The sequence below is a fragment of the Thamnophis sirtalis genome, unplaced genomic scaffold, assembly GCF_051295495.1.
Source record: "Thamnophis sirtalis isolate CommonGarterSnake01/CBP01778 unplaced genomic scaffold, rThaSir2_p1.2 scaffold_2, whole genome shotgun sequence".
In the NCBI taxonomy this organism is placed as follows: Eukaryota; Metazoa; Chordata; class Lepidosauria; order Squamata; family Natricidae; genus Thamnophis; species Thamnophis sirtalis.
In genome coordinates this window covers 38,314,434-38,340,654 of record NW_028261382.1, presented here as the reverse complement: position 1 = coordinate 38,340,654, position 26,221 = coordinate 38,314,434, and the positions used below count along the sequence as shown (strand labels likewise).

Genomic DNA, 26,221 nt, shown 5'->3' with positions numbered 1-26,221 from the left:
TGATTGTTGCACCGCTGATCATCGGAGCTACTGGTTCACCCGAACCGGGAGCATTTTTTACTACCGCTTCAGGCTAACGGGTCCGAACCGGTAGCATTTCCACCCCTGACTTGAACCCCACAGCTGTGGATCTGATCGCTTGCACCTAAGACAACACTCTCAAACCAGTATGTCTCATTTAACATGTGTGGACTTCAACTCCCAGAATTCCCCAGCCATCATGGCCGTTCACGGGTTGCCCTCCCTTACGGCAGTACCCAGTTTATGGTAAAGAAGAATTAAACTTACCCGTTTCTGCCGGGACTTTGGCAGGCCCCCCCTCTAAGCTCTCAACCTCCTTCCATTCCGCCATTTTTCGAGACGACCTGGTTTTCGTGGGCAGCTCTGGTGCTTGCAAAAATGGGTTTACCGTACATTTCACCGTTTTCTTCCCCAGTTCCTTTTCCACCTCTGGAAAGGAAGAGGCAAAAGGGGAAACCAGATTAAAGACCAGGAAATCATATATGAAATTCAAACTCTCTTAAAACTAACTTCGGTTTTGGTCACGGACCATAAGAATAGCATCAACTATTTCACAATTTTTTTTTCTTAATGCTTTTAGAACATCATAGAACAGAACAGACTAGACTAGGAAAAGGATGGGTGGGTGGGTGGAAGGAATCTGGAATGAAGGAAGGAAGGTAGGAATTTACTTATAAAGGAGGAAGGGAGGAAGGAATGGAGAGAGGGAGGGAGGGAGAGAGAGAGAGAGAGAGAAAGAAAGAAAGAAAGAAAGAAAGAAAGAAAGAAAGAAAGAAAGAAAGAAAGAAAGAAAGAAAGAAAGAAAGAAAGAATGAATGAATTATCAGGAGGCACCCACCGTCTGAAATGCTGGATTCTTGAAACATCGTCTCAAACGCTTGGTGGATTTCGGCAAAGGACGGCCTCTCCGATGCGCTCCACTGCCAGCCTAAAAGGGGGACCGAGGGAGCAAGGGGTGAAAAGCCCAAAGGGATCAGGCTCCAGAACTAGATCTTTTCAATCCAGGATAAGAGGGAATCCGGGGGTTTCCCTGCTCCGCTAACCTGGAGCTCTGAAAAGGCAGGAGGCGAAGAGGAAACCCAACCTCCTCTGTTCCGTAGGGATAAACTCAGTGAATAAAATAAAATGCAATATCGGCATCCCCCTGCCTCTTCCCTTAAGTGGAGGCTCAGGAAAACAAATCTTAATTCCCCACCACCACCCTCCGGCCATGCCCAGATTTGCCTTGTGGCTTCCCCACCCCGAAAGGAAATGAAGGCCAGGCCGTGGCTGTGCGCAAACTCACACTCTCGCATGAGCTCGTAGACTTTTTCCGGGCAGCCCTCGGGACGCTCCATGCGATAGTCCTTCTCCAAAAGTTCGTAGACCTGCGAGAGGTCGATCCCAGGGTAGGGGGACATGCCGTAGGTGGCGATTTCCCAGAGCAAGACCCCGAAAGCTGCGCGGGAGGAAAGGGAGAATCAGCAGAGGTGGCGATTTGGCCCACCACCATCTCAGTCTGCGGGCAGACCACATTCCCAAGCGGCGCTTTTCTTGCAGACGTCCCGTGACCCAACTAGGCAGCATCATCAGAGCTGGAAAGGAGTGGGGATTTGGGGGGGGGGGGGAATGAGGAGGATAATGACAGTTTTGAATTGAATTGAATTGAATTTATTATATTTCTATGCCACCCTTTTCCCCGAGGGGACTCAAGGCGGCTCACAACCCAAGTCAGAGGGGGGTAGGGGATACAAATAGTTTTCCAGGCGACATACTGTTTAATGGATGTCTGAATTAAAATATATATTTAAATAAATTAATAAAAAGGTTGACTCAAGCCAACATTTTTCTACACAGAGTATTTTCTGCAGAAGCCGGGGAAGGAGGCTTCTGAAGAGGATTTCGCTAAAACAGAGCGGTTGGGGGGGGGGGAAGGACCCCTCGGATCCCCGAAGGCACGGAGGCATATTTGATAAAGAACTATCAAAACCTGCCCCGTATCTCTCTCTGCTTTGGCCCAGCGAGAGTAACCGAAGAGAAAGCAGCTGCTGGGCTTGAAAACAGAAATCTTCCACTTGCATTTTGAGGTGAAAAATGACCGGCCGTTTCTAGGAGGCTGTTTTTGAGATCTTTCTTTATTAGGAGTCTCCTCGGGCAGCGAAGGATGGGGAAGAAATACGGTGCTGAGTCGGAAAGGAGAAGGACACCTGAGATGAAAAAGCACCTATTCCTGCTAGAAGAAAGTTGCTTGATATAAAATTAGAATAGAATAACAGAGTTGGAAGGGACCTTGGAGGTCTTCTAGTCCAACCCCCCTTCTAGCCCTGATGATGCTACCTAGTTGGGTCATGAAACGTCTGCAAGAAAGCCACCAAGTTCAGAGAGTACCAGGGACCCCACAGTTCTCTCCCTCCTTTTCTTCTTCCCCTCCCTTCTCCCCTTCCTCCTCCTCCTCCTCCTCCTCCTCCTCCTCCTCCTCCTCCTCCTCCTCCTCCTCCTCCTCCTCCATAACCCCACTCCCTTCTAGCCCTGATGATGCTACCTAGTTGGGTCATGAAACGTCTGCAAGAAAGCCACCAAGTTCAGAGAGCACCAGGGACCCCACGGTTCAACCCTGAGCTACAAATATTGAATAGAATATCTTTTGTTACAGAGATTCATTCTCCCATCCACCCATTTGCTGGTTTAATAACCGATCCAGTCCCTTGGCTGGATTTCCTACCTTCAGCCTCAACCACTCTGACCCCCCCCCCAATCCCCGCTTTGGGGAGATTTTCTCCTCCTCCTCCTCCTCCCCAAATTTGTCTCGGAATTGTATTTCTCAAGGGGTCAAAAGGAAGAAACCGCTGAATACCACCAGGAGCAACAATCTTAACTGAACAAGTTTAGGAAACGCCTGAAAAAAACTTCAGCCTAAAAATGCCTGCGCATCCTTCACCCAGCAATTTCAGGAGGGCTTTCATCGCCAGAAGTCCTGGTGCTCCATCACTGGAGCTTTTCACGAAGAGGTCGGACAACCATTTGACCAGGGCGGTAGAGGGCAGAGGTCGGCAACCTTAAAGGAGACACCAAAGTCCTAACCGGAAGCCCACCGTTCGATTCTGGAGCTGGCCGGGAGTCCGGTTCCCCCACCATAGAGTCTCCTCCTAGCGCGGCCTCCTTTCCCCTCTACCTGTCCTAACCAAAAGCCCTACCAACTGTGATGCCGACCGGCGACAGGGAGCCGCAGCAGAGGGACGAAAGAGCCACATGCGGCTCCAGAGGTTGCCAACCCGGATATAGGATCTCCTGCTTAAGGAAGGACTGGAAGACCTTCAAGGCCCCTTCCGACTCTCCCGCTCTGTATTCTTACCCCAGACGTCCGATTTGATGGAGAATTTGTTATAAGCGAGGCTTTCGGGCGCAGTCCACTTGATGGGGAACTTGGCCCCAGCATGAGCCGTGTAAGTGTCCCCAGTCATCAATCTGCTTAAGCCAAAATCGGCTACCTTCACCAGGTGGTTCTCTCCCACCAGGCAGTTTCGGGCAGCCAGGTCCCTGCAGGGGGAGGAGGAGGAGATGGCTGTTAAGAAGACGGCGAGGGAAACGGCTTAAAAAAAAGCTTCAAGGGGGAAAGCCGAAGTAAGGTGAAGAACGTGCCGAGAGGAGGCAGATTCAAGCGCAGAAAGATATAGAGAGGAAGAGAACACAGGGAGATACGATTTGCGGTTTAAAGAGGTGCTACGCTGAACAGGAAGAAAAATAGATATGGTTGATAGGAGGAGGAAGAGAAGGTGGAAAAGGAGGAGGAGGAGGAGGAGGAGAAGAGGAGAGGAAGACAAGGCGAAAGAGGAAGACAAATAAGATGAGGAGGAGGAGAAGAAGCAGAAGCAGAGGAAGAGAAGAGGAAGAGGAAGACGAGGAGAAAGAGGAAGACAAAGAAGATGAGGAGGAGGAGGAGAAGCAGAAGAAGAGGAGGATGAGTTGAAAGACAGACAGATACGGATAGATTCCTGACAAATGGCTAAAAACCCCTAAGATATGAGAGAGAGGGAGGGAGAGCATCACCAGGACACCGATTCAGCGCTTCTGCTTTTTCTCACTCTGGAACAAGCCCCATCAGAGACGTCCTCTTTGCCTTAAGCTCCAGCTTGTTGCCGTTCTGTCATTCAGTGTGAGTGATAGGTCCCAGAGGGCACTTCAATCCGTCCTGCCTTGTTCAAGCGCAGCTTCTGGTCCTTCAGAAGGAGCACCATCCAGGGGAAAGAGGCTGCTCTCTGTCGCTTGAGGTGCTCCACAAAGGCTTGAAAAGCACCACAGCTCCCAAGACGGACAAAGTACACAGAAAATGCCACTCTCCCCCTCCAAAAACCTCCTAGAATCTCCAGATCTTCCTGGTCCAGGTTGTCAAAGGACAGCATGGATTCAGAAGGCTGCCTCTGAAAATATATAGAATAAGAGAGTTGGAAGGGACCTTGGAGGTCCTCTAGTCCAACCCCCTGCCTAGGCAGGAAACCCTACTCCACTTCAGACAAATGGATATCCAACCTCTTCTTAAAAACTTCCACTGTTGGAGCATTCACAACTTCTGGAGGCAAGTAGTTCCACTGGTTAATTGTCCTCACTGTCAGGGAATTCTCCTTAGTTCTAGGTTGCTTCCACCCATTGCTTCTCGTCCTGCCCTCGGGAGCCTTGGAGAAGAGCCTGACTGCCTCTTCTTTGTCCCCCTTTGCAGGAGCAGAAGCAACGGGTGGAAACGAATCGAGGAGAGAAGCGACCTAGAACTAAGGAGGAATTCCCTGATGGAAGAACAGATCAGTGGAATGGCTTGCCACCAGAAGTGGTGGGTGCTCCATCAACGGAGATCTTCCAAGGAGAGACTGGACCACCATTTGTCTGAAATGGGGCAGGGTCTCCTGCTTGAGGAAGGCCTCGGACTAGAAGACCCCCAAGGTCCCTTCCATGGTCTCTGGTCTTCTGAGAGGCGTGAGGTCCCTTCTCCTGCTTGAGCAAAGGTTTAGACTAGAACCTCCAAAGGTCCCTTCCAACCCTGTCATTTGTTGTTTTGAGTGGTGTAAAGGGTTGGACTAGTGCCAGTGTTTTTCAACCTTGGCAACTTGAAGATGTCTGGACTTCAACTCCCAGAATTCCCCAGCCAGCATTCGCTGGCTGGGGAATTCTGGGAGTTGAAGTCCAGACATCTTCAAGTTGCCAAGGTTGAAAAACACTGGACTAGAAGACCTCCAAGGTCCCGCTCAGCTCTCTGCATTCCGTGGGCTCCAGAGCTGTGGGGTTCCTCAGAACATCAGACTCACAAATGTCCTGGCTCAAAGTCCACCTCCCTCCTGTGGAACCGAGTCCCACATTTATCTCACAGGAGGGAGAACCACATAAGAAGCAGCCTTTTACCGCCTCCCCTTCCCCCCCACTGATGGGAGAGTGGACGGAGCCTCCCGCCAGGCTCTGCTGCTATTAGGCCGATCAGGGAGCATTTCCCCCAGACAAAGAAGGCAGAGCCTGGGCTGTAATTGCAGCTCACTGAAAGGTCAAAATCCTCCAGACGGGCTGCCGGCAGAGATGGTTAATCCAGACAAAGAGAGAGAGAGAGAGAGAGAGATAAAGCGCGCACAATAAGGAACCGTGAAAGCCGAGCGGATGACAAGGTGAGTGAAGGATGGACAAAGGGGCTTTGGGGGAAGTAGAGGCACCCAGGGAAGAAGAATAAGAGAGGGGGAGGGAGAGAGAGAGAGGGGAAAGGAAGAACTTCATAAGGAGAAGCTGCCATTACGGGCAATTTGGGGGCCGTTCCTGTAGGCCGTCCTTCTGCCCTTTGGCCGCACAAAAGAGCCGGGAAGAATGAGGAAGATGGTTTCATCACCAGCCTTCATTACGGAAGCACAAAGGGCTCCGCTGGGCAAGAGGCGGGAGGGGGGGCGGGGGGGACAAATGAGTTAGGGGAGATTTTTTCAGGGCTACGAACCCCTTACGAGACGCCAGGCCGGCCTTCGCGAAGCCTCTCGGCCGAGCAGCTCAGACGGTTGCCTCCGGAAGGAGAGCAAGGGGGCGTAAGAGCCAAGGTGGCGCAGTGGTTAGGGTGCAGTACTGCAGGCCACTTCAGCTGACTGCTATCTGCAGTTCGGCGGTTCTAATCTCACCGGCTCAAGGTTGACTCAGCCTTCCATCCCTCCGAGGTGGGTGAAATGAGGACCCAGACTGTGGGGGCAATATGCTGACTCTGTAAACCGCTTAGAGAGGGCTGAAAGCCCTATGAAGCGGTATATAAGTCTAACTGCTATTGCTATTGCTATAGGAGGGGCTCTGGAGATATGCCAGGAGGCTGCACGGTGTGTGTGCACGCAAATATTGGGCTCGTTTTGGGTCAAAAAGGAGAGGGCACCCCTCAATTGGGGTATTTCCATTTATGTCTACACACACACACACACACACACACACACACACACGAATGGGTTGAGCAGTTCGCGCTTGGTCCAGAGGAAGGGGCCTGCTGAAGTTTGGCTGCCAGGGCTGAGGAGAAGGGCCTTTTCTGCCGTGGCCCCTAGCACAATCTGCTGTTGGAGGGGAGATCTGTTCCCACCCTCCCAGGGAGAGGGAGAGGAGATGAAGGAAGGGAGGGCGGGATCAGATAGTATGCTATGGGAAGGAAGAAAGGAAGGAAGGAAGGAAGGAAGGAAGGAAGGAAGGAAGGAAGGAAGGAAGGAAGGAAGGAAGGAAGGAAGGAAGGAAGGAAGGAAGGAAGGAAGTTGGCTGGTGGGTCAGCCTGGGAAGGGAGCTGGCATTCTCTGTCCTACCTACCTGTGGATGAAATTCTTCCTCTCCAGATACTCCATGGCGGAGGAAATCTGGGTGGCCATGTAGAGGAGGACCACCGCGTTCACCTCTTGCCGGTTGCAATCCCTCAAGAAATCCAGCAGATTCCCGTAGGTCATGAACTCCGTGATGATGTAGAAGGGGGGCTCCCTCGTGCAGACCCCTGCCGAGCAAGGTGGAGAGTCAGCCAAGGCAGAAGCTCAAAACTTCCCAAGGAGGCCCCAGAAGGAGGCTCCCCGGGTAGACGCCGAAGCTTTGGCCTTCCGTGGACGAAAGCCTCCTCAGGAGAATTAATTAAAGACCCTCTTCTGGGGTCCCTTTCCCCCCTCTCCCCTTTTCAGGAATTAATTGCCAGGCCCTGAGAGAGAAAGGAGGCATCTCCAGGTGTGGTGAGCAGCTCCGTGTCTCTTTCGCACCCCGGCACCAGGCAGGGGGTTCCGTCTCTCCATGGCCCTTCCTGCCACTTACCCAGTAATTGCACCAAATTTGGGTGCTTGACTTCTTTCATGACGGAGGCCTCCTTCAAGAATTCTTCTACCTCCATCGTGTCTTCCTGTGACAAGAAGAGGGGGGGGGGGGGGAGAAGGGATCAGATCCCAAAGCTGGTTGCTGGGTGTAAGAAAGCGATTTCCAGCACTATCATTAGAACCAACTTCCTTCCTTCCATACCTGCCTCCCCTCTCTCCTTCCTCCCTTTCCTTCTTCTCCTTTCCTTCCCTCCCTCTCTGCCTTCCTTCCTTTCTTGGATGGATGGATGGGGAGGGGAAGGGGGAGTGAGAGGAGGAGGAAGAAGGGGAAAGGAAGAGAAAAGAGAGGGAAGGGGAAGGAAGGGAAATGGCTATGGAGATTCTCAGTCATCCAGGTCAGGGTTGTCCCAAAGGTGCTTTTTCAAGAGGCCACTCGATTTTTGTTTCCAGAAAGTCCAGTTGGCTTCTTGAAAAAGCACCTTTGGAACAAGGGGAGGGATGAAGAAAGAAGGGAGGGATAAATAGGGAAAGGAATAATGAAATGAGATCTTCTTTACAGCAACCAAAGCAAACTTGAAATTTCTCCCTTTTTGAAATTGCTCTACTCAGTTCACTTCTCCCCTTCGCTGGTCTCCGATCCTAATTTGTGACCCTGGGACCATCAAGGATGAGGGGAAAAAGGCCAATCATAAGATGGAAGCTTTTTCCTTTGATTTTATTTCTTTTCCCCTCAAGGATGGCATGGGAAACATGAAAGAACACGTGGTGGAGTGGAAATAAATACATAAATAAGCCCTTCCCCAATATCCACTCAATCCACATCAGTGGAAACCCGTTTTTCCCCCTTCTTCTTCTTTCCTCCCCCCCTCCCCAACATTTCATTATCAAGTTTCTTTTTTCTTGGGTCGGCTCAAAGGCCACACGCGGGAAACGCAGAGACGGAGCCAAGCAAGGAATCCCAGTGAAATCCATGCAATTTCTAAAGAAACCTACAAATACCACCAATTTTCCCTGCCCCCCACCTTCTCCTTTTCTGCTTATTTACTTGGGCAGGATTGAAAACTGAACTCTGTTGGGGAAGAGTGGGCTTCCTTCCTTCTCGGAGCGCAGATGCTCCACGGGTCTCCTGATGATTTATTTTCTATTTAATTTTAAGGTTGTTACCCAGTTGTTGTTGATTTTAAAGGTGCCATTCCAGTATTGTTGGAGAACTGTAGTCACCATAGCACCAAAAGAAAAAGTTTGAGCCTTTGGAACCAGGGCAGAGAAGAGCAACTGAGATGATCAGAGGCCTGGAGGCTCAAACATAGGAAGAATGGCGGCAGGTTTTGGGTTTAGCCAGAAAAGGAGACACGACAGCAGCCTCCCAGTATTTGAGGGGCTGCCCCAAAGAAGAGGGGGGTCAACTTATTTCCCAAAGCACCGGAAGGCAGGACAAGAAACAACAGATGGAAACTCATCAAGGAGAGAAACAACCTGGGATTGAGGAGGAAATTCCTAACAGTGCGAACAATTAACAAGTGGAACAGCTTGCCACCAGACATCGTGGGTGCTTCATCCAAGGTTTTCAAGAAGAGACTGGACAGTCACTTGTCTGAGATGGTATAGCTTTGCCTGCTTGAGCAGGGGGCTGGACTAGAAGTTCCCTTCCTATTCTCTTCTCTTCTCTGCATGAACTTTAAGCCATTATCGTTGTATGTAGGTAGTCCTTGACTTGTGACTACAATTCTTGATGGACTCTGAGGTTGATGATTTTCTTGCAAATCTTTCATTAGCAAGGAGGAGGAGGAGGAGGAGGAGGAGGAGGAGGAGAAAGAAGAAGGGGAGGAGGAGGAGGAGGAAGACTGTGGGGTCCTTGGTGCCCTCTGAGCTTTGTGGTTTTCTTGTAAACCTTTCATTACCAAACTAGGTAACATCATCCGTGCTCCTAGAGAGCTTGGCTTGGTTTCTGAGCTAGCAGTAGTAAAAGCCACCCCAATTGTTTGCTCGCCTCTCAGAATGTGGGATCCCCTGTGGTGACCAAGCATGTTGGTGTATACATGCAGTACACATGTATACATACGGCTGACAGATGTTCAGTACAAAGAATAACAGATGGATGCTTTTGAATCTGCTAGAAGCCCCCCAGCTTCTGAAGAGGAGACCAAGCGGAGCCCTCGGTCTTTATGTATGCACGGGAGGCCAGGTACCTCCACGACAGTGATTAAATTCACCCTCAGATAGTGTGATAATTGAGAACGGCACTTCTACTTCCACAGCTCTTCTCTCGTGGCGTTGCAGGAGAAGGAAGTAGCAGGACGGGAAAGTCGCTGCTTTTCTGCTCACTATCCAAGAGATCTTTACTCACAAGAGAAGCAGGGTAGAATAGAATAGAATTGGAAGGGACCTTGGAGGTCTTCTAGTCCAACCCCCTGCCTAGGCCGGAAACCCTAGACCACTTCAGATAAATGTTTATCCAATGTCTTCTTAAAAACGTCCACAACCTCTGGAGGAAAGTTTTTCCACTGATGAATTGTTCCCACTGTCAGGACATTCCTCCTTAGTTCTAGGCTGCTTCTCTCCTTGGTTAGTTTCCACCCATTGCTTCTCGCCCTGTACCCTCAGGTGCATGTATAGCCTTCTCAAAGACGGGCTGAGCTCCAACACACCTCAGCTCCTCCAGTAGCACGGCTGGAGGGTAGAGACAGAAGAAGGACAGAGTTGGAAGGGACCTTGGAGGTCTTCTAGTCCAGCCCCCTGCTCAGCTCAGAAACCCAATTCCATTTTACACCAATGGCTGCCCAGGCTCTTCTTAAAAAACCTCCAGTGATGGAGCAACCTCAACTTCTGTTCTCCTGATGGATTGTTCTCACCTTCAGGACGTTCCTCCTCAGTTCTAGGTTGCTTCTCTCTTTGAAGCTCTTCCGTCTTTGAAGATCTTGCCCTGCCTTCAGGTACTCTGAAGAACGGGATGCCCCGCCCCCTTCTTCTTTGTGGCAGCCCCTCAAATATCACAATGCTGCTATTACGTCACCCCTGGTCCTTCTTTTCCCTGGACTGGACACACCCAATTCCTGCAAATGTTCTTCATACAGCCCAGCCTCCAGCCCCCTCATCCTCTTGGCTGCTCTTCTCTGCACTCCTTCCAGAGTCTCAACATCTTTTTTATATTGTGGTGACCAAAACTGGATGCAGGAGTCCATGTTTTGGGAGAGGCGCGAGATTCATCTGTGTGAGGTCGCTACCCCACACCCAATCTGAAGTAGGGTTAAAATACAAAACGGTCCAGGAAAATGGTAAAGGTTCCCCTCACACCTACGTGCCAGTCCTTCCCAACTCTAGGGGGCAGTGGTGCTCATCTCCGTTTCAAAGCCGAAGAGCCAGCACTGTCCGAGAACGTCTCTGTGGTCATGTGGCCGGCATGACTCAATGCCGAAGACGCACGGAACGCTGCTCCCTTCCCACCAAAGGGGGTCCCTATTTTTCTACTTGCATTTTTTTACGTGCTTTCGAACTGCTAGGTTGGCAGAAGCTGGGACAAGTCACGGGAGCTCACGCTCTTATGTAGCGCATGGGATTCGAACCGCTGATCTGCCGACCTTTCTGATCGACAAGCTCAGCGTCTTAGCCACTGAGCCACCCTAGTAAAATGAAACTTCCTGACAAAATAAACACAGATCTATGAAATAAAATCTGTGAAATTGAAAATTAATTGGGGGGAAGGGAGGGCGAATAATCTGTGACAATAAAATCCACCATTACCACCCAGACCCCAAGCATTTCTGTACTGTCTTGCACTTTTTCTGCCCGTTTCCATCTACTCCAGGAGACAAGGAACTGCATTGATAAACCGTACAATGGGAAAAGAGGAATATTGAGGGAAGGCAGCTCAAGGAGCCTTTAAAGGGCTATTGATTCAAAAATATAGGACAATCAGAGTCATAGGCTATTTATTCCGGGCTAAACAGCACCCTTATTAGTTTACCAACGAGTCTGAGAACGTTGCATGCAAAATTTAACTGCAGTATCCACCCACCCTCCTTTGGGTCAAGTGACTCAGCAATTCATAATATGATCCTGGAACCACTGTAGAATCTTTGTTAATTCTTCTCCTCCTCCTCCTCCTGCAATGAACATGTCTAACTCTCCATGAGGGACATTCCTGGTGACGGCCACATTTCCACCATGAAATGGGACTCAGAATTTGCTTGGGAGGGGAGGAGACATGTCAAAAGTAAAAAAGTAAGGAAGGGAAATTAGAAAGGAGAAAAGAAGAGAAAGAGAAGGAAGAAGGAAGGAAGAAGGAAGGATGGGCAATGTGAAAGAGGAAAAAATAAAAGAAAGAGGGGAAATGAGAAAGGGAATAAGGAGGAAGAATAAAGGAAGGAAAATGGGAAAGGAAAGGAAAAGAAAGAGAGGAGGAGGAGGATGTGTCTTCCAACATATCCCCCCTCCTTCTTCTGTGTTGGTGTGTGTGTGTGTGTGTGTCTGTGCAAACATCTCGTGCTAATTGAAGTCTTATTTAAGGGCTTCGCCCAAGCTAAACGTGGGGAGAAGTATTGAATGGGGGCAGCGCTGGGCCTCATTTATCTCTCTGCGGAAACTACTTTGTCAAAGCAGCCTCTTGGTGGCTCCCGGCGACTTCGAAAGCAGGATAATAAATAGTCTGGGGCTGAGAAACAATTAATCACCACCTGGAGTCCAGTCAGAAGTGCAGAAGAGGCGGCTTCCTTCCCCGCTATTCCTTGCAGCTGGGAGAGGCAGCCTTTGCTGGGGGAGGCAGGCCATGAGGAGACGGTCCAGGACACTTTAGACCAGGGCTCTCCCACCTTGGCCCACTCGAAGCCTGGAGGACCTTCAACTCCCAGAATTCCCCAGCCAGACACTTTAGACCAGCAGTCACCAACTGGGGGTCCACGAGAAAATTTTGGTGGTCCGTAGAAAAATGATTTGCCTTTTTTATATTGCACTAACTCCGGGGTCCTCCAACTACGGCCCCTGGGACGGATACGTGCAATGAACGGCTGTGTTGCTGCAGAGAGTCTCCCCCTTAGGGGTCTTTTTGTGGGGGTCGGAGGGGGGGGCAGAAATTCTGACTTGGGGTCTGCTTTGGCCTCCTGGTGGGGGTCTTTGGGCGAAGGCCGGAGGGAAGAGCCGCTGGTGGTGAAGAGCCGGAGGGCCTCGTTCCAGTGGGACGGCATCATGGCCCGGAACTGGCTGAGCATCTCAGCCCTCTGAGCCTCCAGGCACCTGGCCTTGCACTCCCGCAGGTCTTCCCTCTGCTTGGAAAGCCCATGCTCCTAGTCCTCAGTGAGGTGCTTCTGCTGAGCCTCCTCCTCGGCCAGATCCAATTTGAACCGAGCTGTTTTGCCAACTCTTTCTCCTGGGGGCTGCTTAGCTCCAGCAACTGCTTCCTGATGGGGCCCTAAGGAGCCCGGGAGGGCAGGAGAGGAGGGGCTGGGAGGGGAGGGGCAAGTAGAGGCTGGCGAGGCGCCCCTCAACGTGACATTGAATTGGCCCACCCAGTCACATGACCACCTAGCCACACCCACCCAGACAGTCATTAGGCAGATCATATTGGTGGTCCACGGGATTTAAAATTCTGAATTTCGTGGTCCCTGAGGTCCGAAAGGTTGGGGACTCCTGGTCTGGAAGACCTCCAAGGTCCCTTCCAAATCTGTTATTCTAGGTCCCAAGTAAGTTCTGATGCTGGGAGAGATGGAAGGAAACAGGAGAAGACAACCAGCAAAAAGGTGGAAGGACTCAGTTGCAAGGGCTTTGTGGCTGCAATTGAGCCTTCAAAGAACAAGCTCGGGATAATAAGATTCTCTAGGAGAAATTCTCCAGGAGTCTAAAATGACTTGATTATAATCAATCCGTCATTCAAAAGTGACAACTGAGAGGGAAAATGTGAAAAGATGAGTAATCTAAGTGTTAGATAACTGGGAGCCGGAGGGAAAGCAGGACTGTCATCCTCAATCCCTCGAAAAACAAGAAACTGCTCTAACATTATTTAACTCCTTGTTTTTTTTAATCTTCTGCTCCAAGGACTTGGGGTGACAATTCGGCAAACTTGGGAAGTCGGCAGGATCCCTGTTTTCATCCCTGCGATTGGGCATCGTCCAGAATAATCACTTGGGTCTTTGGATATTTTGTGCAGGAAAGGCAGATATTGAAATAAAGGGGTTTCTTAAGTCATTTCTGCTCTCTCCCCAGCCGTTCCCTTTTTGGTGGGGAAAATCGATGGTTTCCTAGAGCTTCAGGGAAGGGAGATTAAGAAGCTGTGATGAATGCAAGGTTTGCCTCTCTTCATCAGGTCAGAATTTGGAGGCAGTTAGGAGTAATAAAGAGATTGGCTGTGTTTCATGCCATTAAACCAACCATCACACAGGCGGTCCTTGGCTTACGACCACAAATGAGCCCAAAATTTATGTTGCTAGGCAAGACAACTGCCCAAGGAGCTGCTGATCCAGTTCTGCAGAGGAAGGATTGAGTCTGTCATCTGCACCTCCATAACTGTCTGGTTGGGCTCTGCAATCCAACAAGGCAGACACGGACTTCAGAGGAGAATCAGAACTGCAGAAGAAACATTGGCTACCAACCTGCCTTCCATTGGGGACCTGCACGAGTCAGAAAGAGGGCTGGGAAAATATCTACAGACCCCTCGCATCCTGGACATCAATTGTTTCAACTCCTACCCTCAAAAGGACGCCATAGGGCCCTGCACACCAAGACAACTAGACACAAGGAGAGTATTTCCCGAATGCCATCACTCTGCTAAACAAATAATTCTCTCAACTCTGTCAATCTATTTACCAAGTCTGCATTACTATTAGTCTTCTGGTCGTTCCTATCCCCCATCTCCTCCTCCCACTTATGACTTGTTGCTTGTATCCTTACGACGTTGTTTCCTAGTATGATTTGATTCCTTATTTGTACCCTATGACCATCATTAAGTGTTAGTACCTGATAATTCTTGACAAATGTATCTTGTCTTCTTATGTCTACTGAGAGCATCTGAACCAAAGACAAATTCCTTCTGTGTCCAATCCCACTTGGCCCATAAAGAATTCTGTTCTATTCTATTCTATTCTATTCCACTCCATTCCAATCTATCCTATCCTTTCCTTTCCTATTTTCTTCTCCATTCTAAGGGAGCGTTGCCTGATTCTACCATCTTTCTTGCTTAAGTGAATCCCTCCCATTGTTAAGTTAGTAACACAGTTGTTAAGTGAATCTGGCTTCCCCACTGACTGGGCTTGACAGAAGGTCACAAAAAGTGATTGTGTGGCCCTTTGTGTGTCCCTTAGGAACAACAATCTCCAGTGCTGAGTTGGTCTTTCTTCTCCCATTAGCGAAAACTCCCGATTATTAACACTAGATGGCAGTATTTCCCCATCTTTTAAAAAAAACCACAAAAAGGAACTTTAGTGAATTTTAAAAAGGTAGAGGTTTTAAAAAGGTTCCCCTCGCACCTGTGTGCCAGTCGTTCCCGACTCTAGGGGGCGATGGTGCTCATCTCCGTTTCAAAGCCCAAGAGCCAGCGCTGTCTGAAGACGTCTCCGTGGTCATGTGGATGGCATGACTCAATGCCGAAGGCGCACGCAGCGCTGTTACCTTCCCACCAAAGGTGGTCCCTATTTTCCTACTTGCGTATGTTACCTGCTTTCGAACTGCAGAAGCTGTGACAAGTCACAGGAGCTCACTCTCTTACGCAGCACAAAGGGATTCAAACTGCTGACCTTTCTGATCAACAAGCTCAGCATCTGAGCCACCATGTCCCTGTTTGTGTGTGTGTGTCTGTGTGTGTGTGTGTTCGTAGATTTTCACGCGTGTGGGTATGCTGGTCTTGTTGTATTCGGGCCTTTTTCCATGTAAGATTGAGATTGAGTGAGTGTGTGTGTGTGTGTGTGTGTGTATTTATGTATTTACTTACTTTTATTTATTTATTATTTATTATTTATCTATCTAATCTATCTAATCTATCTATGTAATCTATCTATCTATCTATCTATCATCTATCTATCTATCTATCTATCTATCTATCTATCTATCTATCTATCTATCTATCTATCTATCTATCTATCTATCTATCTATCTATCTATCTATCTATCTATCTATCTATCTATGTCTTCCCAAAATTGAGGCTCCTAAAAACCTGGTCCTAAGGCCTTTTTGGGGGGGGGGGGGGGAAACCGGATGGGAGGTTTGAAATGGAGACTCGTCAAGGCTTACCTTGAGGGTCTTGACGGCCACGGTGAGGCTGTACTTCTTCCAGACGCCTTCGTACACCTCCCCATATTGTCCTCCCCCGAGTTTGTGCTTCATGGTGATGTCGGTCCGCTCGATCTCCCACTTGTCGTAGTTGGGGGAGACGCCGTAAATGGTGGGCTTGTTCCTCTTGGGGGCCGGGTAGTGGAGCGTGATGATCAGCCCGTCGGCCACTGTCGAGTGATGGTGGACCAGCTCAGCTAACGTGTTGAAGCGGCTCTCCGAGGAGACGTAAAGCTGCAGGGAAGCAGAGGGAGAGGTGAGCCCGGCCGTCTTTGGCGGGTCCTCTTCTACACGACCGGGGCGGTGATTGCAGGCAGTCCTCGACCTACGGCCCCCACTCAGCCAGACATTTCTGTCGCTAACCGAGATAGTTGAGGGAGGGGTTTTTTTGTACCACTTTATGACCTGCCTCACCACGGTTAAATGAATCGCTGCGGTTGTTAGTCACACAGTTGTTAAGTGGATCTGGCTCCCCCCCGGGCTGGCCAGAAGGTCGCAAAAGGGGATGACGCGATCCCAGGAACACTGCGACCGTCATAAATAGGAGGCAGTTGCCGAGCATGTGAATCTTGACCACGTGGCCACGGGGACACTGCCACGGTCGAATGGTCACTGGAGGAACGGTTGTAAGTCGAGGACTTCCTGGTCTATAAACATGTGGTCTGAATAGGAGCACCCTTCCCATTTCCAAAGGGGCTCCACGCGGCGGGACTTCATTAGGTCCCACCAGAACTGGGGCTTTGTGCCCAAGCGGGTTGTGTTGTGGCCGGTCAGCAGAGCTGGCAGCAGAGCTTCGGACAGGGAGGAGGTTGGGGAGGAAGATGGGCCAGTCCTGGAGTCTGGGGAAAGCTCCGATGAGGGCTCTGTGTCAGAGGCAGAGGGGGGGCCAGGGCCGTCTCACAGTTATCAGCTGCCTTCAGAGTCAGACATCAGGAGGACAAGAGTGTTGAGAAAGTTTCACCACCTTGAGTGATTCATATATATATATATATATATATATTTCCCCCCGTTCAATTGTGTCCAATTCTCAGCCTCTTGGCAGGTTTTTCAGAATTGGTTCGCCATTGTCTCCTTCCTGGGGCTGCGGGAAAGTGGCTGGTTCAAGGTCACCCAGCTGGTTTTGTACCCGAAGCAGAACCAGGACTCACAGCCTCCCGGTTTCTTAGTCTGAGGCCTTAACCGCTCTCATAAACAATAATAAAAGCTGGATAAAAAAAAGTCTACAAAAATTTAATCTAACAATGCCAGCTAGAATCACTGTCAATCATACCCTTCCCCTTTTATGTGATATGTTATTCCCTGCAAAACACATTATGTCCCCCCCCCACCCCCCTTTCTTAGGAAATACCTCTCTTTGATTTAAAAAGCCACAATCTGCCTTCTTTCCCCTGTGGCTCATGTCAGCTTTTACAAAAGATAACAAGATGTGGGATGGGTAGCTTTTGATATAGCTTTTTTTTTTTCCCCAAAAAAACCCTGCGGACTCTTTCAAATACCGATAAAGCGAAATTATACTATACCCCCTGAATTTTAACGTCCTTCTTCCATCATCTTCACCCTATAAACCAGTGTTTCTCAACCTTGGCAACTTGAAGATATCCGGACTTCAACTCCCAGGATTCCCCAGCCAGCATTCGCTGGCTGGGGAATCCTGGGAGTTGAAGTCCGGACATCTTCAAGTGGCCAAGGTTGAGAAACACTGCTATAAACCCTTCTAGATTGTAGTCCAAGACAGTCCTTGACTTTTAACTTCCCTCTCTTCCTTTTCCATCTTCTTTCTGCCTCTTTCCTTCCTTCCTTCCTTCCTTCCCTCTCTCCTTCTCTCCCTTCCTCTTCCATCCCATCTTTCTGCCTCTTCCCTTTCCTTCCTTCCTTCCATCCTTCCTTCTCTCTTTCCTCCTTCTCTCCCACCTTTTTTCTGCCTCTCCTCCTCCTCCCTCCCTCCCTCCCTCCCTTCCAGCAGCTATAGATAGCTTCCCCGGCTATATATAAATACAGGCCCCTCTTAGCAACCAGAGGGAACCGCTGCTCTGTTATATATGATTCATTCAAGGCAGTCGAAACGATGATCAGTCGCCAGAAAATGCAGCCGGCCAAAGACAAATTATTCATCTGTAGGAGTCTAGTGGCAGGATCCCTGTCGTGACAAAAATCACCCAGAGAGAGATAAGGCACCAAAAAAGAAAAAAAGAAGAAAAAAGGGGGGGGAGGCGGGGAAGCAGAAGCAAAAGAAAGGGGGGGGGGGGAAAGAGGCAATTTAACGCCCGCCCTCATCAGCCACGCTTCCTTGAAAGTCACCTTGGGAGGCCTGCAGTTACAATCTGCAGAGAAACCATGGTTGACTTACAACTGTTCACTTAGGGACCATTAACGGGACCCAGCACTGGTTCTCACATTTATGGCCGTCGCAGCGTCCCTCATGGTCACACGATCAACATTCGGGTGCTTGGCAATCAGCAATTTTGAAGGTTGCCGAAACTCCCTGAGTCATGTGATCACCGTTTCTGACCTTCCAATAAGCAGTCAATGGGTAAAGCTGGATTCGCTTAACGACCATGTGATCCGCTTTACATCCACAGCAAAAACAGTTGTAAAATCAAGCGTGGTCACATGATGAGTCGCTTAACAATTGTATCCCTTAGCAATGGAAGACTCCCATTCCAATTGAAGTCGTTAAGTTAGGGACTGTCTACGTGGCTCTTCCGATATGAGTGATTGGGAAAAAAACGACATATTTAACCTCGTTTGCAATTCCTCCTGTGTTTTCCGAGCCCTCCTGGTGCTCCTGCGAGTGGCTCCCCTCCCAATTCCCAGGCCTCCCAAAACTGCTATATTTTCAACGCCTGCAGTTATTAACTTGTCCGATTACATTAATAACGGCCTGATGGGGGGAAAGATTCTTCGGAAGCGAAGAGCTACGCCGCCTGGCTCTACCTGATTTCTCCCGGCAAATGCCAGCCGGGGCCCCGAGATACGATATCTACTTTATCAAGCAACTTAATATTGTTTCATATGGCGGCGGTGTGGATAATGGGTCCAACGAGAATCTAATTCCGCACCGTTTCCTGGATGTTATTTTATTAAAAACAGAAAACCTCCGGCTGATAAGAGTTTCTGACAAAGGAGCCGGTGGACATTCGGTGCTAATGAAAATCCCTTGGCTGTTATCTCTTTTCTTGAAAATTCTGACTAAAACAACTCCGAGGTGAGGGAAGAATCATTCATCTGTTCAGCAAAAGCCTCTCCAGGCATTTCCACTGAGTGAGGATGGACTGGCCTCTAGTGGGAACAGCGCAGAAGGAAGAATCAGGTGCTCCTTGTAGCAGAATTACACAAGCAATGTTTACGCAGGTGTAGCCCTGCCACCCCAGGTACTCCTCGACATACAACAGCAGTGTTGTGGCCCACCAGTGGAGCTGCCAGCAGATTCTCTCCGAAAGACTCCTGGCCAAGTTTTGCAGAGATCGACCTGTCAGCTCTCCAAGCCAGCTAAGGTCTGTGACCGTAAATCCTCCCTGGAAAGACTTTGCTGGAGGCGAAGGAGCAGAATTCACAGTCAATGAATAGAAGGGGGTTTTGTGGGGCTCAGGAGTCTCCTTCAGGCTCTCGGGAAGCCTCGGTCAGAACAAGTTCGTCTCCGTTCAAAGTTACAATGGCACTGAAAAGCCATTTGTGGCCATTTTCACACTGCAGCCTCCCTGTGGTCACGTGATCGAAACTCAGACACTTGGCAACGGACTCAAATTTACGACGGTCGCAATGTCCCGGATTAATGTGTGCTGGCTGTTTGGCAGAACCTCAGTAAAACTCACCTTCCCGTCGGAGGCCGTGTTGATGCGGTAGTGGTAGACTCTCCCCTCGTATCTCAAGGAAATGGACCTCTGGCCAGGGCTGCTCTCGCTTTCCCGGACCAAGAAGCTGCCGTTGATCCCGCTGCTCAGCAGGTACTCCGCCGCGTTGCGTGACACCGGCCCATGGTACCACGAATGCTTCTCCAAGCTGTTGACGGGGGTGATGTAGTTGCTGGGCACCCAGCCTTGTCCGTTCTTCGTCTGGGCTTCGCACCATTCCCCATTGTGGTTGTAACCCAGGACACGAAGCTTTTCCCCTATTGGGGGGTAAGGAGGAAAAGAAAGAAACAGTCACGAGTCTGAGAATTGTCGGAGGCGACTCAGAGAGTTCACAAGGGAGCGATTGAAACACGGCGAAACGGCCAAAGGAAGGAATAGTCGCAGCTCAGGGTTGAACTGCGGAGTCCTTGGGGTTTTCTGAACTTCCAGGCAAACGGCCACAGGACGGTCACAGTGGGCGGCCCCTCCCAGAGGGAATAAAAGGGGAGTGAAAAGGGAGTGGAGTTTGCAGGAGGCAATTAGTTCCTTTTAATAGTTCGACTCCTTGCCACGTTTTGCAGATCTCGGCCTGGCAGCTCTCCAAGACAGATAAGGTCTGTGACTGTAAATCCTCCTTTCAAAGACTTTGATGGAGGTGAATGAGCAGAATTCACATCAATTAAGAAAAGGGTTTTTTTGTCGGGACCAGGAGTTGGCTTCAGGCTCTCGGGAAACCTCTTGGGAACCTCGGTCAGAACAACTCTTAAAATTTCTGAGGGAGCTAAAACCAAGCGGGGAAATCCGAACTCTACAACAGATAAATTAACTCCTGCCAAGGTTAAATTCCTTTCCCCTGAAATGCCAACCTCTTCTCACCCTCCCCGTTCGGGTTCTCCGTTTTGAGGACTTACCTTTAGTGATGCTGAGAGTGTTGTCACCGCTGGCGACGAAGTCGTACAAGGCCACAAAAAGATTGGGATCATTTTCACCCGGAGCAGAAAGGAGATTTTCTTTGGAATTCCAGCGGGCAGCTTCGTTCAGGCTCTGCGGCTCGAATTCTGAGGCCACAGGCCGTTGCAGCGCTTCTGGTGGGAAGGAAAGTTTGGAGGAGGAAGAAAGAGAGAGAGAGAGAGAGAGAGGAAGGAGAAGTGAGATCGTTTTCTTGCTGGAGGATTTGAGCCCTTGCTCTTCTGTTCTTCCCCGCCGGCTGTGCCTATCCTCAGTTTTAAAAAGGGGAAATATGTTTTATCGGAAAAATGCAACGGAAGGAGGAGCAAAGGACGGGAAACGGCTGTCACTGTGAATCAGTCTATTGTGAGGCCTGCACAATGCCACAACCATAGGGTACATTCACGCGAATCCTCCTGAATTCACTTCCAGGGGACTGAATGGGATTCCCATGAACCAACAGAATAGGATTCCATGCAGCCTAAATTCAACCCGGCACTTAAAGTCTGAATTGCAGAGATCTGTATAAACACTTAAGTGGGGGGAAAAGGGAATGTTTAGCTTTTGTAACAGTTCTCTCTCTCTCACACACACACACACATTTTCTCTTTTTCTCCCCTTCTCTCTTATTGTTTCTCTCTCCTTCTCTTTCTCTCCTCTTTATCTCTCCTCTCATTCCCTCTCTCCTTCTTTCTTTGTTTCTCTCCCCTTTCTCTCCTCCTATCTCCTTCTCTTTCTCTCCTATTTCCTTCTCTCCTCTCATTGCTTCTCTCTCCCCTTTCTCTCTCTCATCTCTCTCTCTCCTTCTCTCAATTCACTTTAAATTCATCTTTCCATTCATCCCAGTTGAAATGTTTATTATTAATATCTGTTCCGCTGGTTAATTGTTCTCACTGTTAGGAAATTCCTCCTTAGTTCCAAGTTGCTTCTCTCCTGGATTAGTTTCCATCTGTTGCTTCTTGTCCTGCCCTCTTTGGTGCTTTGGAGAACAGCTTGACTCCCTCTTCCTTCTGGTGCCCCTCAAATACTGGAAGACTTGCTATCATGTCACCGCTAGTCCATGTTTCCCTAGACCAGTGTTTTTCAACCTTGGCAACTTGAAGATGTCTGGACTTCAACTCCCAGAATTCCCCAGCCAGCGAATGCTGGCTGGGGAATTCTGGGAGTTGAAGTCCAGACATCTTCAAGTTGCCAAGGTTGAAAAACACTGCCCTAGACCACACATGCTCAATTCCTGCAATCGGGAATAGGAGCCACCTTTGGGGGGAGGGTAACAGACAGACTCCGTGCACCTCCACTCTGTGGACTGTTCCCCCCCCACCCCCACCTCTACTTTTTAATCCCCAATCAGCCACTTTGGGTCTTGTAAAAGGAGCCAAAGAGGAGAGGAAAATGTTTTTTTTTAAAGATAAAATTCGTAAAAGGGAAACTCTTGTAAGACAGGAACTTAAGCATTTGTTCAACAAAGAGCCCGGCTTCTCTGGCCCTGCGAGATCCATGTTTATAAACCGGGAATCACCGCTGGGGAGTGCAAATTGTTTCCCACTGTTTGCAAAACAAGAGGCCTTTGATCCACCCCCCCTTAGAGACCCTGGGCTACGATTCCCACTGCAGTTGGTTCTCCACTTACGACCACCATGGAGCCTTAGCACAATGACGTCGCTAAGGCAGACAGCTGTGAAGTGAGCTTTGCCCTGTCTTACGACCTTCCTTGCCACCGTTGTTAAATGAATTGCTGCTCATCTTTTATTTCTCTTTGGTTTTTTTCCTTCTTTATCTTCTTTTTCTTTTCTCTTTTCTTTCCCCTTGATCTTTACGTGGGGATTTCAACTTCACAGGGGTAATTTCTCCTTCAAAAGCCACATTTTCAGTTATGTCGTTCCCCCCCGCCCCCCCCCCGCAAAAAAAAAGAAGCAAGCTGGCTGCTCTTTTCTTTGGGGTATTTCCACCTGGTTCCTTTTTCCAGCGGTTTAGCAGAGACTGTTGGGACATTTTCCTGCATGGGGAGGGGTCTTCGTATTGCAAGCCAGAGGGGAGAGGTGAGGGGCGGCTTTGCAAACCCGGCCAGGCTGAGCTGCCAAAACCTTTTTTCTTTCTTCCGGCCACTTGAGATAATATTTACCAGGTGGAATCGAGTGGAAAAGAGGATACAAACCAAGATGGCTGGAAACCACAAAAAGGGGAGCTTGGTTAAGTGCCCTGGATTGGTATCTTTGGAGCTAAGCCAAGTCTTCTTTTAAAAAGAAGAAAAAGAGAAAGGAAAATTGGTTCACCCAAGACTTTAACTCAAAAGCAGTTCGAAGAAAAAATTTGTCGCTGGGAGTTGGTTTTAGGAAGCCCGGCATGAAATAAGCAAAAAGAGCAAGAAATATAGAATACAGAATAACAGAGTTGGAAGGGACCTTGGAGGTCTTCTAGTCCAACCCCCTGCTCAGGCAGGAAACCCTACGCCATTTCAGACAAATGGCTATGCAACATCTTCTTAAAGACTTCCAGTGTTAGAGCATTAACAACTTCTAGAGACAAGTTGTTGCACTGATTAATTGTTCTAAGAGCCGAGGTGGCGCAGTGGTTAGGGTGCAGTACTGCAGGCCACTTCAGCTGACTGTTATCTGCAGTTCAGCGGTTCTAATCTCACCGGCTCAAGGTTGACTCAGCCTTCCATCCTTCTGAGGTGGGTGAAATGAGCACTCGGATTGTTGTTGGGGGTGATATGCTGACTCTGTAAACTGCTTAGAGAGGGCTGAAAGCCCTAGGAAGCAGTATATAAGTCTAACTGCTATTGCTATTCTGTCAGGAAATTTCTCCTTAGTTCTAAGTTGCTTCTCTCCTTGATTTGTTTCCACTCATTGCTCCTTGTCCTGCCCTCGGGTGCCTTGGAGAATAGTTTGACTCCCTCTTCTTTGTGGCAACCCCTGAGATATTGGAAGACTGCTATCATGTCTTCCCTGGTCCTTCTTTTCATTAAATTAGAGATATTCAGTTCCTGCACCCGTTCTTCATATATAAGTTTAAGGAATAACTAAGCAGGTTGTTAGGTGTGTGTGTGAGAGAGAGAGGGGGGGAGGGGGAGGGGAGGGGGGAAGAGGGAGAGGGAGATTGCCAGTGTGAATGGAGAAACACCATCTGGCAGAGGGCAGATCTGGAAACATTTAGAGGACCAGAACATTACAGATATTTCTTGAATTAGAACTACCATCCTTTGTTTAGTAAGAAGGGACTGAACAGCCACTTGTCTGGAATGGTGATAGGGTCTCCTGCTTCAGCAGGGGGTTGGACTAGAAGACCTCCAAGGCCCCTTCCAACTCTATTCTGAAACCTATATACAAGTGACCGTTTGACGTTACCACGGCACTAAAAAAGGGACCTTTTTTTCCACACTTATGACTGTTGCAGTATCCTCCTGGTGACGCTGATCAAAATTTAGATGCTTGGCAACCGACTCGTTTTTATGACAGTCGTAGTGTCCCGGAATCACGATTCCCCTTTTGCGACCTTTACAATTGCAGCGATTCATTTAACAACAGAAGAGGGAGTCAAGCTATTCCCCAAAGCACCTGAGGGCAGGACAAGGAGCAATGGGTGGAAACTAATCAAGGAGAGAAGCAACTTAGAACTAAGGAGAAACTTCCTGACAGCGAGAAAAATGAATCAGTGGAAACACTTTCCTCTAGAAGTTGTGAATGCTCCAACACTGGAAGTTTTTAAGAAGAGGTTGGATAGCCATTTGTCTGAAGTGGTGTAAGGTTTCCTGCCTAAGCAGGGGGCTGGACTAGAAGACCTTCAAAGTCCCTTCCAACTCTGTTATTCTAAGATATCACATCTCCATAAAGAACATATCAGGGCAGGAACTGGGACTCTCTTGGAGAAATATGAGACAGGGGGTTTCAGTGTTCCTAGAAGAGATCTGAAAGCTATGGATTTTAATTAAAGAAAAAGAAAAAGAAATAGCCACACTCTCACCAAGTTGTCACAGTTCAGCCCTTCCTTTGTCATTCCCCCCCCCTTCCCCGAAAACCAGTGAGAACGTGGCAGTTGTGAGAAACTCCAGCAATCTCCTGTGAGATCTTGAAGGTGAGATTACAGAAACCAGAAGAGGTTGGCGGATGATCTCAGATTTTGGCCTTTTAAGTCTTCTCTGAAAAGACTGCAGGTCCCGGGGGTGGTTGTGTCCAACAGCTTTCTCCAATTTAGCACACATACACGGCCAATTTTATGAGAACACAACTACCAGAATTGGTAAGCAGAGGGAGGGAGGGAGAGATACTGAAGTCAAGGAAGGAAGGACGCGAATGGAGGGAGGGAGGGAGGGAGAAAGAAAGGAAGGATGCTGAATGGAGGGAGGGGGAGGGAGGGAGGGAGGGAGGAAGGAAGGAAGGAAGGATGGATGGATGGATGGATGGATGCTGGAGTGAGGGAGAGAAGGAAAACAGTGCAGTCTTCCAATATCTCAGGGGTTGCCCCAAAGAAGAGGGAGTCAAGCTATTCTCCAAAGCACCTGAGGGCAGGACAAGGAGCAATGGGTGGAAACTAACCAAGGAGAGAAGCAACTTAGAACTAAGGAGAAATTTCCTGACAGTGAGAACAATCAGTGGAACAGAAGTTGCCCCCAGAAGTTGTAAATGCCCCAACACTGGACCTCCAAGGTCCCTTCCAACTCTGTTGTTCTATTCTAAACCCTGGGCAGATCCAGAAATTTGTAGCCTGTCCATTTCTGAGCTCCATCTTTGGAGAAAGATTGAGAGGAGCTGAGAAAGTGTCAAGGGAGGGCAGACCAGCTGGGATGAAGGGAGGCCTGGAAACGGAGCATGGGTGGAGAAAGGATAACACCCTTCAGATACGTAAAGAGGGACAAGTGGAAATGGTACTGTGTGGTCTCCACCCTCTCGGAGTTCAGGACATGGAAACACGATCTTCAATTACAAGATTTTGGCAGATTCGTAAGTGTCAAAATGAGTGTTCTTCAGCAGTAGAATGAACTTTGGACAGATTGAGAGATTCCCTTTTGTTGACTGTGTTGAGATGCGGAATACAGAGAGTTTGAAGGAAACCTGGAGGTCTTCAGGTCCAGCCCTCTACTCAGGCAGTAGGACCTTATACCATTCTGGACCAACGGTTGTCCAATCTCTTCTTAAAGGCCTCCAGTGATGGAGCATCCATAACTTCTGGAGGGAAGCCCTTCTACTGATTAATTGTTCTCATTGTCAGGAAATTCCTCCTTAGTTCTAGGTTGCCGAGGTGGCGCAGTGGTTAGGGTGCAGTACTGCAGGCCACTTCAGCTGACTGTTATCTGCAGTTCAGCGGTTCTAATCTCACCGGCTCAAGGTGAACTCAGCCTTCCATCCTTCCGAGGTGGGTGAAATGAGGACCCAGACTGTGGGGCGATATGCTGACTCTGTAAAACCGCTTAGAGGGGGCTGTACAAGCCCTGTGAAGTGGTATATAAGTCTAACTGCTATTGCTATTACTTCTCTCCTGGATTGGTTTCCGTCCATTGTTTCTTCTCCTGCCTTCAGATGCTCTGGAGAATAGGTTGACCCCCTTCTTCTTTGGGGCAGCTCCTCAAATATTGGGAGGCTGCTATCATGTCATCCTTAGTCCTTCTCTTCTTTAGACTAAACACACCTAGTTTCCCTCAATCGTTCATCCTGTTTAGCTCCAGACCCCCTAATCATCTTTGTTTCCCTTCTCTACTCTTTTTCTAGGGTCTCAACCTCTTGTTTATATCATGGGGATGAGACCAGGATTGGACACAGTATATTCCAAGTGTGGCAAAAGGACAGATACCAGCAAAAAGAGCAGAGGTTGAAAGTTGTGCTGGTGCACGAAAGTGAAGGAGATGTGGAGGCTTTCAAACGATCAGGAGATGATGGATGCTACGGGAGATGACAACAGTCCAAAGGCTTCACATGGAA

At 49.0% G+C, this 26,221-nt stretch overlaps 1 protein-coding gene across 4 annotated transcripts in view; it reads right to left on the bottom strand.

The window, feature by feature from the left end:
* ABL1 (ABL proto-oncogene 1, non-receptor tyrosine kinase) overlaps window positions 1-26,221 on the bottom strand; it is a 67,417-nt gene that overhangs the window by 2,487 nt on the left and 38,709 nt on the right. For 2 of the 4 annotated variants that reach the window (XM_087704939.1, XM_087704941.1), the window contains exons 2-10: window positions 20,270-20,443; window positions 19,341-19,636; window positions 15,490-15,762; window positions 7,276-7,360; window positions 6,793-6,970; window positions 3,353-3,537; window positions 1,307-1,459; window positions 860-949; window positions 289-450 (exon numbers count right to left, since the gene is read on the bottom strand). In XM_087704939.1, the coding sequence (XP_087561065.1) occupies window positions 289-450; window positions 860-949; window positions 1,307-1,459; window positions 3,353-3,537; window positions 6,793-6,970; window positions 7,276-7,360; window positions 15,490-15,762; window positions 19,341-19,636; window positions 20,270-20,443 (1,596 nt within the window). The remainder of the gene's footprint in view (window positions 1-288; window positions 451-859; window positions 950-1,306; window positions 1,460-3,352; window positions 3,538-6,792; window positions 6,971-7,275; window positions 7,361-15,489; window positions 15,763-19,340; window positions 19,637-20,269; window positions 20,444-26,221) is intronic. The other 2 variants (XM_087704940.1, XM_087704942.1) reach the window with 1 other exon arrangement.